This window comes from Grampus griseus (genome assembly GCF_964374135.1).
Source record: "Grampus griseus genome assembly, chromosome: 5".
Classification (NCBI taxonomy): Eukaryota; Metazoa; Chordata; class Mammalia; order Artiodactyla; family Delphinidae; genus Grampus; species Grampus griseus.
The window spans coordinates 10,813,230-10,831,566 of NC_138998.1; the positions used below are offsets into that span (position 1 = coordinate 10,813,230).

The 18,337-nt window shown below is 49.3% G+C and overlaps 1 protein-coding gene across 1 annotated transcript in view; it reads left to right on the plus strand.

Moving 5' to 3' along the window:
- SH3BP5 (SH3 domain binding protein 5) overlaps positions 1-18,337 on the plus strand; it is an 80,042-nt gene that overhangs the window by 12,311 nt on the left and 49,394 nt on the right. Inside the window, exon 3 of the mRNA XM_082655083.1 lies at positions 15,664-15,792. Within this exon, the coding sequence (XP_082511209.1) occupies positions 15,664-15,792 (129 nt within the window). The remainder of the gene's footprint in view (positions 1-15,663; positions 15,793-18,337) is intronic.

Genomic DNA, 18,337 nt, shown 5'->3' on the forward strand with positions numbered 1-18,337 from the left:
TTCCGCGGCATGTGGGATCTTCCCAGACCAGGGATCGAACCCGTGTCCCCTGCATTGGCAGGCGGATTCTTAACCGTTGTGCCACCAGGGGAGTCCCAGCTTTTTTGGAAGAAGAGATGAAACGAAGATGTCCTTCCTTATGGTTCTGGTTCCTATTTCTACCTAATGAATTACCCCCCCAAACTACTTTACCCCAAATCAAATGCTTTATTTTGCCCATGATTTGTTGGGTCGGGAATTTGGAGAGGGCTCTGCAGGGTGGTTCTCGCCAGAGGAGTCTTGAGCAGTTGCAGGCAGATGTCGGTTGGGGGTGGGGTGGGGTGCTCATCCAAACGCCCCGCAGGACTGGATGTCCGAGGAGGCCCACTCCTGTGTCTGGCCGTGGATACTGGCTCTTGGCTGGGGGCTCAGCTGGTCAGTGGTCAGTGTTTACAGGCGACCGTCCCAGCACGGCGGTCCCAGGTACTCTGACCTCCTCATGGTGCCTGGCTTCCCACAGTGGGCATCCCAAGATGACCAGGTGGGAGCATCACAGCTTTGGAAGTCCCATAGCAGCACTTCTGTCGTATCCTGCTGGTCCAAGCAGCCATGAACCTGCCCAGGTTCAAGAGGAGATGGCCCAGACGCCATCTCTTGATGGGAGCAGTCCTAAAGCATTTCGAGCCCTGTTTTAGAATGGCCACACTCCTGGTGGTGATACAGAGACAGTGACTCGTTCTGAGGCCCGCAGGATGTCCGTTGGCTTCACGAACAGCCACATTTCACAGTGCCTTGCCGAACTGCGTTAATAGTTAACCATCCAGCAGAGCAAGGACTTTGATTCGTTCTGTCAATAACCCTTAAACCAACCAGCTACAATTAAAGCAAGAGGGAGCAGTTTTGAGCAGTGCTGTGGGTCTTGCGATAGGGAATTCTTTGCTTTGCCTGTTTCTTAAAAATGTTGTCTGAGAGAATATTATGCCATGGCTTCAATGCCTATTACAGAAAATTAGTGGAGCCTAGAGTCCCCAAAGTACAGTAGCTAGACAGACACTTTATAAATTCAGGGGGAAGGTTCTTAAGCTCCTTGGATAGCTCTTGAGCGCTGCTTTCTTTCCCTGCCACGGGTTTTGCTAGCGTCCCCACTGCAGAAATAGGATCCTGGTATTGCATGCATTTGCTGGAAATTGGATCCACTCCCCAAGTTGGAACTTGTTCAAGCAAATCGTACTTTGATGCTGTGAACCCTGGGATCAAAAAAGCATAGGAAAACTTGTTTTGGAGCTAATAGAGGAAAAGCATGGGCTTGGGAGTTCAGGAGAGCTAGGTTTGAATTCTCCCTCTGCCTCTTCATAAGCTGTGCAGTCTTGGCAAGGTTTTTAGCTTTTCTGGGTTTTTCATTTCCTGCTCTCTAAAGTGGGAAGAGCAATACCTATCTTGCAGGGTTGTTAAGGATTAAATAAGGTCATGATTGTAAAGTGCCTGGCACAGTACCTAGCATATAATACGTTCAGCCAGCTTCGGCCCTTCCCTTTCTAACCATTGCTATTTATTGAATAACAACACCTGCGTAAAAGTCACGATTATTTATCAAAAGCTTATTGTTATTCCAAGCACTGTGCTAAGTGGTTTGTATAGTTTATCCTGTTAGTTCTCAAAACTAACACAATGTCTTGAGGACATTGATGAGACATGGAGATTGAACCAGTTCTCACGGGTCACATGGCCAATGGGATGAGGACCCAAGATTTGAATCCAGGAGTCTGAGGCTGGAGCCCATGCCCTGAAGTAGTTTTTTTTTTTTTTTTTGTGGTACGCGGGCCTCTCACTGTTGTGGCCTCTCCCGTTGCGGAGCACAGGCTCCGGACGCGCAGGCTTAGCGGCCATGGCTCACGGGCCCAGCTGCTCCGCGGCATGTGGGATCTTCCCGGATTGAGGCACGAACCCGTGTCCCCTGCATCGGCAGGCGGACTCTCAACCACTGCGCCACCAGGGAAGCCCCCTGAAGTAGTTTTTAATATGTGTGTTTGTGGGTGTGGAGGCTCTGCTTCACAGGTCCTCACTGAGGCTGGTGAGATGAAAGAATGCTGATCTAGAACAAGTTTTCAGTCTTTGCCCTGACGCTCGCCAAATACACATCCTTGGGAGAGGCTTCAGTTTCCTCCTTTGTGAAATGGCAGCCTCTGAGCTAAATGATGGGCAGTGGCTTTTCCAGCCCTGATATTGAATGACCGAGATTTTTAAAAAAAATTATTTTATTGAAGTATGGTTGATTTACAGTGTTGTGTTAATTTCAGCTGTATAGCAAAGTGATTCAGTTATACATATATATGCATTTTTTTCATATTATTTTCGATTATGGTTTATCACAGGATATTGAATATAGTTCTCTGTGCTATACAGTAGGACCTTGTTGTTTATCTATTCTCTATATAATAGTTTGCATCTGCTAATCCCACACTTCCAATCCATCCCTCCCCCAACCCCCTTGGCAACCACAAGTCTGTTCTCTATGTTTGTGAGTCCTCACAAACTTTTGTAGATAAGTTCATTTGTGTCATATTTTAGATTCCACATGTAAGTGATACCATACGGTATTTGTCTTTCTCTGTCTGACTTTCTTCACTTAGTATGATAATCTCTACGTCCATCCATGTTGCTACAAATGGCATTATTTCATTCTTTTTTATGGCTGAGTAGTATTCCATTGTGTATATGTACCATGTCTTCTTTATCCATTCATCTGTCAATGGGCGTTTAGGTTGTTTCCATGTTTTGGCTATTGTGAATAGTGCTGCTGTGAACATTGGGGTGCATGTACCTTTTTGAATTACAGTTTTGTCAAGATATATGCCCAGGAGTGGGATTGTTGGATCATATGGCAGCTCTATTTTCAGTTAAAAGAAAGAAATTATTTATTTGGCTACGCTGGGTCTTAGTTGCGGCATGCGGGATCTTTGTTGCTGCGTGCAGGATCTTCATTGTGACATGCAGAATCTTTAGTTGCGGCACGCGGGAACTTTTTTAGTTGTGGCATGCAGGATGTTTAGTTGCGGCATGCGGGATCTTTAGTTGCAGCATGTGGGCTCCTTAGTTGCGGCATGCAGGCTCTTTTAGCTGCAGCATGTGGGATCTTTAGTTGTGGCATGCGGGATCTAGTTCCCTGACCAGGGATCGAACCCAGGCACCCTGCATTGGGAGTGCGGAGTCTTAACCATTGGACTACCAGCGAAGTCCCTATTTTCAGTTTTTTGAGGAACCTTCATACTGTTTTCCATAGTGGCTGCACCAGTTTACTGGAATGATTGAGATTTTGATTTGAATCTAGCCACATGCTGAATGAGCTGAGTCCCCCTCAGTCTTGATCATGGGGAAATACAAAACATTGGTCAATCTGTGCTGCAGCCAAATTAAAGTCTGATATTTATTGAAGCAATACTTGCACATAGTTGAAGAAAAGCCCCTGAGAAAATGAAAGTCCTCTGCCTCATTCCTTCCCACCCCCAGTTCTGCTAGAAGCAGCCACTTTTCCTGTTTTTAGCCACTTCCGGGTTCTCCCGTGTCTCTTAAACCAATGGCAGTGGATTTTTACTTTGTTTCCTTTGCATCCTTCGTCCTCCTTTCTTTCCGTTCTGTTCCGTGAGCTGCAGTCAGGAGGAAGGTCCTCCAAGAGGAGCAAGGCAGCAGCTTGCCTGGAGTGCTGGGAGGGGGGTGCGTGCTTTCCACAGAGGCCTCACTGCCTGGTCCCTCGAGCTTCCCTAGGCCGGGCCGTGAACTCACCATTGCCCTGATGCTGACACTCATGTTAATTTAAAACAGAACTTGTATTGCATAACTGCTTGATGGGTGGCTGAAACATCACCCCTGATAAATGTTCACATTATTTGTATGATCCGTCTAAAATCCAATATTTGCACATTGTTTTAAAATAGGAAGGCCTATTTTATTTTATTTATTTATTTTGGCTGCATTGGGTCTTTGCTGCTGCGCGCAGGCTTTCTCTAGTTGCGGCAGGCGAGGGCTACTCTTTGTCGCGGTGCGCAGGCTTCTCATTGCAGTGGCTTTTCTTGTTGCAGAGCACGGGCTCTAGGCCCACAGTCTTCAGTAGTTGAAGCACGTGGGTTCAGTATTTGCGGCATACAGGCCCTGGAGCGTGTGGGCTTCAGTAGTTGGCGGTGCGTGGGCTCAGCAGTTGCGGTTCTAGGGTACGCGGGCTTCAGTAGTTGTGGTGCATGGGCTTAGTTGCTCCACAGCATGTGGGATCTTCCTGGACCAGGGATCGAACCCATATCCCCTGCAATGGCAGGCGGATTCTTAACCACTGGGCCACCAGGGAAGTACCCCTAATATTAGCAAATGTTTGAAAAAAAGTGAGTCTTAAAATTGAGGAAATATGTTAAGCCTTTTGGTGCAGACATGGAGATAGTTCACTTGTGGTTGAACTCCATAAAATGCCTCAGTTTCAGCAGTTCTGCCTCCTCTCACACTAAGAATCTTGTGGATTTAAAAACATGTGTTTGGGGCTTCCCTGGTGGCTCAGTGGTTGAGAGTCCGCCTGCCGATGCAGGGGTCACGGGTTCGTGCCCTGGTCCGGGAAGATCCCAAATGCCGCGGAGTGGCTGGGCCCGTGAGCCATGGCCGCTGAGCCTGCGCATCCGGAGCCTGTGCTCCGCAACGGGAGAGACCACAACAATGAGAGGCCCGTGTACCGAAAAAAAACCCCCCAAAAAACACATGCGTTTGGCTCTGAGTGAAAAAAGCAGCGGGTCCTTTCAGCCTTCTCAGCTCTGCTGTGTATGTGTGTGTCACTGTGTGTGTGAGAGAGGGTGTCTGTGTGCATGAGTGTGCCTGTGTCTTTCTGTGTATGTGTGTCTGACTGAGTGTGTGTGTGTGTGTGTGTGTAGGGTGGTTATGTAGCTTCTGTCCCTCCTCCTGGGCCTCATACAATTGACCGTTGTGCCTGAAGACTAAAGGGCTGTTGGGTTTTCTCCTTTGTGGTGCTTTGGACCTTAGGCTATTTAAACGTATTTTTTTGTAATTGGTTAGATTCCATCCTGGTGGCTCCTGCCTACGTAACATCAACAAAAAAGGTGAATTGAAAGTGAGTCTTTCCCAGTGACAGACATTCTACACAATAACTGGTTCATATTATTGAAAACTATCAAGGCCATGAAAAACTGAAGAATGCTTCCAGAGTAGGGAGACTAGAGAGAGATTGACAGTAGATGCCGTTTGAGTCCTGGACTGGATCCTGGACCAGGAAAAATATCTTTTCCCCTTTGCTGTAAAAGACGTTGGTGGGACAGTTGATGCAATTTGAACAAAGTCATAGACTGGATTAATGGCATCGTATCAATGTTAATTTTCTGATTTTGATCATCGTACTCTGGTTCTGTGAGAGAATGTCCTCATCTTTAGGAAATACACACTGAAATACTTCAGGGTAAAGGGACATCAAGTCTGCATCTTACCCTCATTTTTTCCAAGTCTGAAATTATTTCAAACTAAAGAAGTTGAAAAAAGAGCTTTTTCCTTATTCCCAGACCTACCAACTGCCTTAACTCGGCCTCCAAATGGCTGTGGAATCTTGATGTTGCACGAAGCTGGGTGGTCCAGTGTGGGGACAGCTGCGGGGGCTGCTTGTGCTCTGGGAGATGGGAGGGGGTCCTCACCTGCTTGTTTGGAAACATCCCTCTAGTCAAATCAGAATTCTAGAGCACAGCCTTTCTGCCTGGGAGTAACTTGGTTCCACTTAGGCCTAAAAAAGCTCTCAGACCCTTGATAACCTCGGAAGAGGCCAACTGGGCCCAGGAAACCATGCTGACCAACCGTCTTTTCTTACTTTCCTTTTCTCCTCTCTCAGTGGAAGGAAGCTCTTGGTGGCCCAGAACCAGGACAGATGGTGTGGTGCTGTGGAAAGAGGAAGCAGGGCTGACCTTGTCACCAAGGCTGCCGATCTGCACAGGGCCTGACCCTGGGTCTGGAGCTGGGATGGAATCCCCTACACTTTCTTCCAAACCACTCAAACGGCTTAAATAAAAGGCAGGATTTTCCTTCATGAACCCCAAGGGTGGGGAGGGCGTTGTAGAGCCTTGAGTAGGGACACCAAGCATCCCAGCATCGTTATTTGCAGTCCTCACTCTCAAAGGTGCCTTTGCCAAAGGTTGATAAATGATGTGGCTGTGTAATTGCAGAATTCGGGTCGGGAAGCAGGATCATCGCCTGCATTCCCCCTCTGCTGCCTCCCCTTCTCTCGTTTGCTTTCTCTTCCCTCTCGGTCAACTCTTTCTGTGTCCCCATCTCTCCCCCCTCTGGCTTCCTCCGTTTTGTCCCCTGGGAGAGGGTCTTGTGTCAGAAGCACAGCAGCGGGGCTCTGCTTACGCGTGAGGCACAGTCCCCACAGAAGGTGGGCTTGGCAGACGCCTCAAGAAGCCTCTGCCTCTGAAGTTGGGGTTTGAGGTGGGAAAGAAGGGGGGTGGAGGGAGGGAGCTAGGCTAGAGGTCCCGGTAGCGATTCTGCTGCTTCTAACTCGGAGGCCCTGGTACTGTCTCCCCCTTCTTTCTTTTCCATGCACGTTTCCATCCTTTTGCAGCTGTCTTCACCAGGCTCCCTGGTTGGATGAAACTCGTTGATGGGGAATTGGGCCTGAGGGGTGCTGGGCGGGGAGGGGCTGGCTCCAGCCCCCCAGGGGCTCCTGCCCTCGCCCCTCCCCTTCTCCACCTCTGCCTCTTCTCTGCTCCTGGGCCCTCTTGCCTCGGCCTTTCTGGTTTGGCTCCCCAGGTCCCGGCTCTGCCCTGGCGCCGTTTTTCCACTTCTGCCTCTGCTGCAGAATTCCTGAAGGTGAAATCAGATTGTCCTGGCCGCCCTTCTCACAGGGCTGTGACAGCCGCTCCTTGTGGCAAGAAAAACCAGGCAGAGGCAAGGAGACAAGGCAGCAGGAGGACCCAGGAGCGTGGCGTGATCTCTCCGAGTGGGGAGCGGGGTGAAATCTGGGGTCCAGGAGCTGGACCTGTGCTGTCCGGGATGGCAGCCACTAGCCCCATGGGACGATTTGAAGTACACTTTAAAAATTAAAATTTAATACAAAATCCAGTTAGCTGCACTAAGCACATTTCAAGTTTTCATTTAGCCGCCTGTGGCCGGTGGCCTCTGTAGTGAGCTACACAGATACAGAACATCTGCATTGTTGCAGAAAGTTCTAGCAGCCAGCCCTGGAGGACACTTGATCCCTTTCACCGAAGCTCTAGGAAAGTGGTTTCTTTGTGTGTTTTAGTAGCTACCACAAGTGCTGTTAAAGAATAGATTGGATGGGTGGGGAAAAAACATATTGTAGTAACATTAAAAACGTTTCAGGTACCTTAGAATTGGTCAGGAAGTTGGAGTGTTTCCGGGGGTGCCTTTCATCGTGGAATTCTGGAACATTCCTGATACAGAGACTTTACATCCCCACTCTCTGGTTCTTCTGCCTCTGTCCTAATTTTTGCCTTGTTCTAGTTCTTATGTACTGTTTATTCCGTATTTTCCTGGATTCACATTCGTACTTAAGTTTGTTTGAAAATGAGACTTCATGACCAGAAGTGAAAAGTCATCAAAGGGAAATAACTTTGTTTCAAGCAGGCTTTTTTTCTAACATTTTATTTTCTTTTTTATTATTTTTTTAATATCTTTATTGGAGTATAATTGCTTTACATTGTTGTGTTAGTTTCTGCTGTATAACAAAGTGAATCAGCTATATGTGTACATATATCCCTATATCCCCTCCCTCTTGCGTCTCCCCTCCCTCCCTCCCACCCTCCCTATATCCCACCCCTCTAGGCGGTCACAAAGCACCAAGCTGATCTCCCTGTGCTATGTGGCTGCTTCCCACTAGCTATTTATTTTACATTTAGTAGCGTATATATGTCAATGCCACTCTTTCACTTCAGTGAAGAATCATATGGACGTGCCCAACTCATAGGGTCCCACTTGCTGATTTTGCAGAGCAATGCTCTTTTGTTTCCAGTGGGTTTATTGTTTTGCCTATCAAATTCTAGCAGATTCCCTTTGGGGAGGGCTCTGAGCCTAACTCCCCCTTTCTTAAAAAGGAGATTAGCAAACGTGAAGAAGGGCTATGAAGAGATAGTGACCCCAAATGGAGGCTTTCTCCTCTTGGGAAGGCCTGAGAAGGAATAGCTGCTTCTCTGTTACTGAAAATACACTGGTGTTTCCCTCCAGCAGGGTCTCTGCAGGGCAGCCCAGGGGCAGGGTGTGGTTTGGTGGTACCAGCTGACCCGATGCTTCTTTTTTTTTTTAATTGGGGTATAGTTGTTTTACAGTGTTGTGTTAGTTTCTACTGTACAGCAAAGTGAAGTAGAGTTCCCTGTGCTATACAGCAGGTTCTTATTAGTTATCTATTTTATACATATTAGTGTGTATATGTTAATCCCAATCTCCCAGTACATTCCCACCGCTTTCCCCCCTTGGTGTCCATACATTTGTTCCCTACATCCGTGTCTCTTATTTGTGCCTTGCAAACCTCGCCCGCTGCTTTTGGGCCTGAGGTTCCTTTTACACTCCTGTGATCACTGAGCATTTCAGAGCTTTTGTTTTTTGTGGGTAGCATCTACAGTATCTGCCGTGTTAGAGATTAAAACAGAGTTGTTTTAAACACTTGTATTCATTCATTAAAAATGACAGTAATAAGCCTATTACCTGTCAGCGTAAAGAATATATCTTATCAAAAATAACTGTTTTCCCAAACCAAAAGAAACCTGTGAAAAGAAAGCTGTCATTTTATGGTTTTTATGAGTCTCTTTCATGTCTGGCTTAATAGGCGAGCTGGATGCTCACTTCTGCTTCTGCGTTCTGTCTCTTGATGTCACCGCTCAAGTAGTCTCTGGAAACTCCACTCAACGCTCATGAGAGAATGAAGGTGAAAGAGGCAAATTAAGTCGAACTCAATTATGAAAATGGTTTTGACCTTGCAGACTCCCAGAAAAGGTCTCAGGGAACCCCCAGTCCCTACCCCTGTGTTCCCTGGACCAGACTTTGGGAGCCAGAGGTGAAGGGAAAGACACATGGAACTTAGGACTAGTGGTCTGTGCTCCTGACGCTAGCCTGATGCTCCCCTGCGTGTGACCTTAGGTCAAGACAGCACTTCTCCCCTGGGGCTGAGGTCTCTTATCTGGAGACTGGGGACCGCCCTTCTTGCTGAGCCTGGCCATCCTGTCCTACAGGGTCCTTGTGAGTCTCAGATCATGCCTGTGAAATCTTTCCATGAGCAGAAAGCAGTGTATTTATAAATGGCGTTACTAGGGATCTTTTGAAGTTTGGTGTCACCCTTAATTTGTAGGACAGTTATTTTTAAAAACTGACATTGTGTCCTAATCTCGCTTGGTTCTGGGGACGTCTTTGTGAAGGGGAGAGGCTGCCCTTCTCAGCTTACAGGTGAGATCATCGAGGCTTGAGTGAGTGGATTGGCCAGAAAACAGGATTGTCCCCAGGGTGGTGACCCCTGCCCGCTGTTTCCAAGGCCCACGGGTGCTGGTTTCGTGGGGCTGAGGTTCCTGTCCGGTAGGGCGCTGCATTTTTGACACACTGACATATTCAAACAGGGAGACTGCCACCCTCAGCAGTTCTCTGCGTGAAGAAATTGCCCTCAGTCTGAGTCACCTGGTGGATGTGACACAGTTTTGAGATTGGAAGATCTGAGGCCTCATCCAGGCCGAGGGAGCCCTTTTAGAACTCCTTCAAGTGGTGATCTAAAAAAAATCAGCTGGTAAACAGCCCTGGCTGGTATGTGGCTTATTTTTGTTGACTGGTGAAAGCTCTACTCGTTCTCCTGAGGTGTTTGTACTTCTGAACTGCTTCCCTCCATGGGTCACTTACCGTAGGGAAAACAGCCGGCTCTCCTCCCTGGGCACTCCTGGAAGCAGCCCCCATTCTGATCTTGGGAGACACATTTGTCTGTAATTGTAGGAGACAAAGAACCACGGTCGAGTCTTTTCTCGCACTAGGAAATAAGGCAAAAAACACAAGTTCAGTTGTGGCCAGCTGGCCTTAAGATGGATTAAAAAAAAAAAGAAAGAAATGCTTTATACGGGGTAGGTTGAATTAAGTTCCCCAGACCCTGCTCCTCATAAGCATGGCTTTATTATCAGGGGCAGAAGCCCTCCAGCAGTTACCTGTATTTAGTTACAGTGCTTTGCCACATTATAGACTGTGGATTGACTTTCCCCTCCCTGAATACATTAATATGACTACCTTAAGGCATACAGTATTTTTCAGTTTTTTAAAAGCTTAATTCAGTTGCAAATGGTAGAAATTCAATTCCAAATAACTTAAACACAACATAAAGCGAGGGGGGACAATTGGGTGTGTGTGTGCATTATTTTGGCTCTAGGAGAGTGGAGTATGGGGTTAGACTGTAAAGCATTGCTAGGACCAAGAGCTCAAAGTGTCATAGGGACTCCCTCCCTGCCTTTGGCAGGCTCTGCCCTCATGGTGCCAAGATGGCTGCAGTCTGCTCCAGCTTTCATTCCATCTTCTCAGCCATCTCAGTGCAAAAAGTTCCTCTAACAGTTTCAGAAAAGTCCCAGAATGAAATCTTACTGGTTCTGATCAGTCCCGTGCCCTCCCTCAGCAATCCCTGAGGCTAGGAGTATCCCCGACTGATTGGCCAGGCATGGGACCAGTTCTGGGACCAGGGTGAGGCCTGGGAAAATCAGGGCTATTATGTTGGGTAGGCAGGAAAGGTTTTGGTTTGTGGGCTCCCACACCCCAGCATTTGTAGTGAATTATTACTCAGGTAGCCATGACCCTTTGTGGGATGGTACCAGAACTAGGCCCACTCTTTTATCAGGAAGAAGGCTGGCTTTATGTTTAGCTTTTAACACGTCTTGGATGAATAAGTTGTTGGTGCTTGGCTGTCGGCCAGCCATGCGTCATCCTCTCTGGCAACACAGCCTCTTTTATAGAGGGAGACGCTGACGTCAAATCATATTTCCTGGGCCCAACACCCTTTGATGGTCACACGCTTGACCAGGCTGGTGGTCCCTGAATCTGCCGACCAGACTCAAATGAAGACCCCAGTCCACTCTTTGGTAAAACCCAGATTTGATCTGGTGATGCCTCTGCTTAAAAATCCACCGTGATATTTTACTACAATTTTAAAAAGGGCAGAAAACAAAATAAAACAGACAACACCCTCCCCCCACCCCATCCCCATTTATTTCTCCCTTAGAGGCAATTTAATTGATCAGTTTAACATATTTTAGCTGATTCTTTAGGTATTTACATCTGTGACTCTAGTGGCATCTTTAGGAGTCTCTATGTATAGTGTCATGTCATCTGCAAACAGTGACAGTTTAACTTCTTCTTTTCCAATTTGGATTCCTTTTATTTCTTTTCTTTCTCTGATTGCCATGGCTAGGACTTCCAAAACTATGTTGACTAATAGTGGTGAGAGTGGACATCCTTGTCTTGTTCCTGATCTTAGAAGAAATGCTTTCAGTTTTTCACCGTTGAGGACGATGTTGGCTGTGGGTTTGTGGTGTATGGCTTTTATTATGTTGAGGTAAGTTCCCCCTGTGTCTACTTTCTGGAGAGGTTTTATCATAAATGGGTGTTGAATTTTGTCAAAAGCTTTTTCTGTATCTACTGAGATGATCATATGGTTTTTATCCTTCAGATTGTTAATATGGTGTATCCCGTGGATTGATTTGCGTATATTGAAGAATCCTTGCATTCCTGGGATAAACCCCACTTGATCGTGGTGTCTGACCCTTTTAATGTGCTGTTGGATTCTGTTACTTCTGTGACTCTAAACAGTAGGCTTTGTGTGGCTACTTCTTGACTTTTTAGTTTTAGTTCTTTTTTTTTTTTTTTTTTTGCGGTACGTGGGCCTCTCAGTGTTGCGGCCTCTCCCGTTGCAGAGCACAGGCTCTGGACGCGCAGGCTCAGCGGCCATGGCTCACGGGCCCAGCCGCTCTGTGGCATGTGGGATCTTCCCAGACCAGGGCACGAACCCATGTCCCCTGCATCGGCAGGCGGACTCTCAACCACTGCGCCACCAGGGAAGCCCTAGTTTTAGTTCTTATCTGCGGACACCCCCTATGGAAGATGAGGCTTTAGTCTCCTTCCTCCTGTGTCCTCCGCCACCCCCGTCCCTCCCAGCAGGACTGCGTTGTTGTCAGTGTTCGGCGTTTACACTGTTACAGCTAGGAAAGATCTATTCACAGACATGCCATCCAGGGAACGATGCGAACTTTTGTTTTTTGTGGTAGAGAATTCTTCAAGCATTGCTGACGACAGGCATGTGGCAAGTAAATTGAGACTCACACGAGAAACCCACCCTGTCTCCCATTGCGTGTGGGATAGAGTTCAAAGGCCTCAGTGTGGCCCACGTGCCTTTCCTTCCTCCGTCCCACCAGCCCTCCCACCTGCCACCCTTCTTTGCTGGTCCTTCGATGCCCCCTTCTCTGTCTGGTGAAATCCTCCTCCATCCAAGGCCTGGCTGGAATGGTGCTTTCTCTGGGTGTGTCCTTCCTGGTTGTGTGTTCACTGCAGTGTGTAGACCGAGGTCTTAGTACTTATCACACTGCACGGTGCTTATTTATTTACCGCTTGAGTTTAAATCTTGGCTGAGCTGTTTCCCAGCTTTGCGACCTTCAGCAAGCTACCTAGTTGCTCTGTGCCTCAGTTTCCCTCTTTGTAAAATGTGGATAACAACCATAGCACCCACAGGGGACTATACTCAAGGTTTTGTAATAACCTGTGATGGAAAAGAATCTGAAAAAGAATAGATAGACATGTATAGCTGAATCACTGTGCTGTGCACCTGAGCTGTACACCTGAAACTAACACAACACTGAAAATCAACGATACTTCAATTAAGAAAAAAAGGAACAACCATAGCACCGACCTGGTAAGGTTGTTAGTGATTGCATATGCTGATGGAATGAAAGCATCTGTAAGTGTCTGCCCCAAGGGAAACTGTCCATCTGTTCCCTGTACCCGCCTCATGCAGGCAGGTGGCTTATAGGCACTGGTGCCCAGAATAGCTCTGGGCAAATCAGAAGTCTCTGAGGGCCTGGCAGGGGAGCTCAGTGAGTGAAGCAGGCTGGGTGTGGCTCAGGCACAGGACGTGGGGACTGGAAAGGACAGTCTCTAAGGGGTGTCTTCTCCTTTACTTCTAGCCAGTGGTTGCCAAGTAGGAATGGGGGCCCAGTTTGGCCAGATCATCTGATTTAAAAAATTTTTTTTTTTTTTTTTTTACGAGAAATGTGAGCATCCGCATTTAAAAAAATATACGATTTTTCCTGACATTTAGTACACAGCGTAGCGGCTGAAGGCCCTAAGCCTGTGGGCCCATAGGCCACTGGTTTGGGGCACAGTTCTCATTTCCCAGAGGAGGTGCAGAGTGATGGCGTGACCTGCCCTGGGTCACACGCTGACTGATTTGGCCCCTGGTGTTCCCACCTGTGGTCTGGACGTGGTGCTGGCCCCTTCCCCACCAGGGTGCTGAGTGGGAGGATTCAGCCATGTGTGTCGGTGCGTCTGCCAAGCCTCTGCCCACACGGTAGCAGGTTATTCCCGCCCTCACGTCAGCTCCCCCTGCCTCAGAGCCACCCCCTTGGTGGTGTTTAATAGGATCGTGGGTCTCTTTTTATGCCGGGGGGAAAAGAATTGTGTGCATTTATTGAATACCTGCCGTGTGCCCAGGAACTAGTAGGTGTTTTATGTTTGCATTCTCTCTTATTCCTTCCAACAGCCCTCCCTATGAGATGGAAAGTCACCATTTTATAGGTACTAAAAATTATTCATAAGGAAGTTACCTGATGGGGACCTCACAGAAAGAGGTTTAACCAGGATTAGATCCATCTCTCTGATACAAATCCCGAGCTCTAGACAACCTGTTACCTCCCACGTACAGGAAGTCAAGTCTAACAGAAGCTCGGTGGAGCTTTGCTTGTCCCTGGCGGCCTGCATGCATCTGTGGCGCGTCCTCTGGAGGACAAGCCTAGCCTTGTTCCGTCTTCGGCAGCTGTAGCTGTAGCACGTGACTGCAAGCCTGGCCAGATAGGAGGGAAGGCAGAGAAAATTATGATAATGAGGAGGATACAGGCCTGGGGGAAGCAACCAAGGCCTCTGTCAGAAGTAGGATGGGACTCAGGAGCTGAGAAGCTCCCATACAAGACAAAGGCCATGTCTTCATATGCTGCAGCCCTGGCACTTTCAAACCCATCTAGAAAACCCAGGGTATGAGATGATGGGGGAAAGGAAATTAGAAGTGATCGGGGCCTTCCTCACCCCCATGAGCCATCCTGTTGGCCCAAGAGGCCCATATAATTTTATGTTTAGAAATAGTTTTCAGATAGCGAGGCAGCCCCTTTGTAGCCAGCGAAGCTCACGTGTTTTACCAGCAGTGCAGCCGGCTGCTCTTGGGGCAGCCCCATGGCTGATGATCATGTGTTGTTCCTCTTTCCCTGGGCACCCACTTCTGCTCTCAAATGCCCGCACACACCCTGAGGCATGGCTGTGATAGGCCAGTGCCCGAGGGCAGAGGAGTAGAGGGGAGGGACGTGGGGTCTCTGAAGCCCTCACCGACCATCCAACATGTCCTCCTAGACCTGGGACTAAATGTTGTCATTTTAATTTTTTTTTCCTCCTTGTGGCATCCATGGATCTGGTTTCCTGACTTTCACAACGTGGTTAACCCTGGCACCGCCCACCTGCCTGTTCTTTTCTCCCAAACTCTTATGCAGGCCACCTTGCTCGTGGCATCTCTGGGAGGGGTGGCCGCCCTTATCTCTAGCCATTCTCTGCATTCCAGACGTCCAGCTTCCTTCAGTCTCTGGAAAACGCCACACTACTCCCTCCCCCCACCCGGTGGGCGCTGGTCTGCCACCTGCTCTGGACTCAGTATTTTGTCTCCTCCCCAGGTGCCCATCCATGATTCAGGCTTCTGTGCAGATAGTAACCCCTGGAAGTTTCCTGCGAGTCTCCCTCTAACCTCGCCCCCCTCCCCCTGCCCGCCTGACCTGGCCTGGTGAGGTTCTCTGCCCTGGGTTCCACGGCACCTGTACTGGTCCCATCCTGGCTCAGACTCGCTGGGTTGGGCTGTAAATGCCTCCCTCACCCACCAGACTGGAAGTGCCCTGAAAGCAGGGACCAAGCCCAAGGCCTAGCACAGGGTTTGGCATGTGGGAAATGTGTACCCGCTGTTTAATGTTGACCACGTTGCACGGGTGGGGACATCATGGGAGTGTAGCAAATGGTGCCATCATTAGGGAGTGAAGCTGCCAGGCGTGGCCGGACTGGGCATCTTCCCCTGGATGGAGCCTTTCAGTCTAACCTGCATTGTCCAATGAGGTAGTCACTGGCCACATTGTTTAAATTTAAATATAGTTACTTAAAATGAAATAAGTTAAAGACTCAGTTCGTCAGTCTTGCTAGTCAGTGTCAAGTGTTCAGTAGCCATGTGTGGTCAGTGGCTGTCATACTGACCAGTGCAGCTCATAGGACACTCCAGCATCGTGGAAGGTTCTCTTGGATGGTGGTGCTCTAGACACCGTCTTGTAAAGGCATGAAATCAGGGGCTTGTAGGCCGAGTGGAAGCCCTTCTGGGTGCTTCCGGTTAAGTAAAGCAGATTTCCGCACGTTCCTTCTTAAGCCTGAACTGTGTCCTCAATTTCCTGTCTGCAGGACATTCGTCAGAAGTTCCGCTCTGTTCTTGTTGAGGCAACAGTGAAACTGGATGAGCTGGTGAAGAAAATTGGCAAAGCTGTGGAAGACTCGAAGCCCTACTGGGAGGCACGGAGGGTGGCGAGGCAGGTAAGCTCTCCTGCTCTGCCCATCACCCCACCCCGCGCCATGGGCGCACCTCTGACTTGTGGGCCTCCTGCTGAAGCTCAGGGGCACGGGACAGCCGTGGCTTTGTCCACAGGTGCGTTTGGAGTCAGCCCCTTGTTTTCCTCCCCTCCACAGGTTGCTTTCACTCCCGCTCTTGGTACTATTAGTAGGGTGAGCGTGCTGGCATTTGGTTGCCCCTACCAGTGGGCGCTGCCTTACTGCTGGAACTGGTACCCAGGTCCACCTCCCAGGCGGCTGGACCAGAGGCTGTGCTTAGAACATCGGGCTTGTCCTCCGCCCTCCCTGATGACTGCCTGTCGGACAGCAGGAGGAACACTCCCTCCCTCGTATTCTCCTCCCTGGTTTGGGAGAAATTAGCCATCTGCTTCTCTTGGAACATTGGTTCTTTGTCCTGAGAGCCCAAATAGGCAACAGAGGAACCAAGACCAGAAAAGGGGCGGCAGAGGGGCTGTGGTCAGGCAACTGCCGGGGCTGCTGGTTTCAGAGTGTCTTCCTTGGATCGTCACCGATGTGAGGACTTCCCAGCCTGAGATGCAGGCCCTGTGAATGGGAAGGAAAAGAGCTCCCAACACATGGTGGTACCTGCTGTGTGCCAGGCCCTGGGCTGGGGGCTCTCACACTCCTTGGCCCACACTGGGGCTTCCTGCTCAGGTGACTCTTGAGGAGCTGGTCCCGGTTGAGTTCCTGTCCCTGCTGTGTGTTATGTGACAGAAGATGCTGTCGCCTCCCAGGGTCTCTTCCTGTAAGTGGATGCTCAGTGAGTGCAGGTACCACGGCAGGCCCCCACTGTGTGTGCGCAGTGTGCTGTTGGGCTGGGGCGGGGGTGGGGGAGGCGATGGGAAAGCGAGCCCTTGGGAAGTGAAGCCCCAGGAATGTGTTAAGACGGGAGCCATCGAGGATAAGGGGCCAGGACTCGGGCATTCCTCTTCCTTGCCCCGTTCCGCGCACCCCTCAGATTTCTCATCCCCTTGACGCTTTGGTGGTTCTGCCGAGATTCTAGCTACGTATTTGAGTTTTGCACTCTGCATGCTGAACTGAGCTTTCTGGTTGGAACCTTCCAGATAATGTGGCCTTTGTTCCTAGACAGACCAGCTGCCCGAAACCCTTCCTTCCCTGTCCTGCTGCCCTGGACTGTACAACATCCAAGTGCCCATGACTTGGTGGCCTGCAACAAGCCTGAGCAGCCGTCCTTCTCTCCGCCTCCCTCTGTTCCCACCCAGGCTGCAGCTTTCTAGAGAGAAGGAGCCCTTCTCCAGAAGGTGCTCACCAGTCCCCAGAAGCTCCCCAACCCTAAGGCATCCTCCCTCCAAAGTGCCCCACGTTGGCGATGTGTCTCACCCACCATAGCCCAGGGTGGTAGTGGTCTTGACCTTGCAGTGAGAAGGCTTCTGGTTAGGTTTGAGGAGAAATTTCTGATAATTGAATGTAAACATTGGGTCAGTGCTGAGGAGGTCATGAAACCTCCTCTTCTGAAAGTCTTCAACACTTGGATTTACGGTCCCTTTGAGGACACAAATATCTGTATAAGAACATCCATGTCCCCATGCCGTCGGGTGATGTCATAGTGGTCTGTGAAAGCATCCCCTTGGAGCCTCTGCAGTGGCTTCCCCACGGGAGTTTCCCCACTGGGTCCCCTGAGCTCAGATTCTGGAGCAGAGCTGGGAAAGGGACCTTTGTGTTCAGGGGCCTCTGGAGGTTGGCCGTTTAGCCACCAGCCCCAGCTGATGGGCCTTACCCTCCTCTGGCTGAACGGATGTCATATATGCTCCTACCTCAGAGTCTTTGAACCTGCTGCTCCCCCTGTTTCTTGTTGTCTTAACCATAGGGTTTGCACGGTCCACTCCATCTCCTTCAGCTTTCACTTTATCAACAAGGCCTTCCTGGGCTAACATTTAAATGACAACTGCCAGCCCACCATCTCTGCCACCCCAGCCCTCATTCCTTGATTGGCTTTTTCTTCATAGCAGTTCTCACCCCCGACCTGTTATTGTTTACTTGTTTATAGTAGTGAAACTCCACAAATTCCCAGACAGGGAATTTGGTCTGTTTGGGTCATTGCCAGCATACAGAAGGTGTTCCGTCTTGAGGAAACAAACAAATGAACCAATGAGTGAATGATGAGGCTCCCGGCCTTCCGTTGGCATCCCGAGCTTTCCCTCTCCATTGCCGCTTTACTCGCGACTTCTTCCCTGCAGAGGGATAGGAGCATGACTGGCAAATCCAGCTTCATCTGGGTTGGGTTTGTTCAAATCTCATTTGGTGGGTGGGTCTCCAGTTGGCTGTGACACACCTGGAATAGATTTCACACCACTCCCTTTTTGTTCCTCACCCCAATCCTCTTTGATGGAAAAAGAGGTAGGAGGGAGCTACGTTGGGAGGGTCCCACTGCTGAGCAGCAGTGAAGTGTGGCTTTGCGCCTTCCTCTCATCTCTTGGCCAGTGAGGACAATTACCGTGCAGTTACTGAGTCCCGTGGTCAAGTCACTGAGTCATCAGGCCTCATCAGG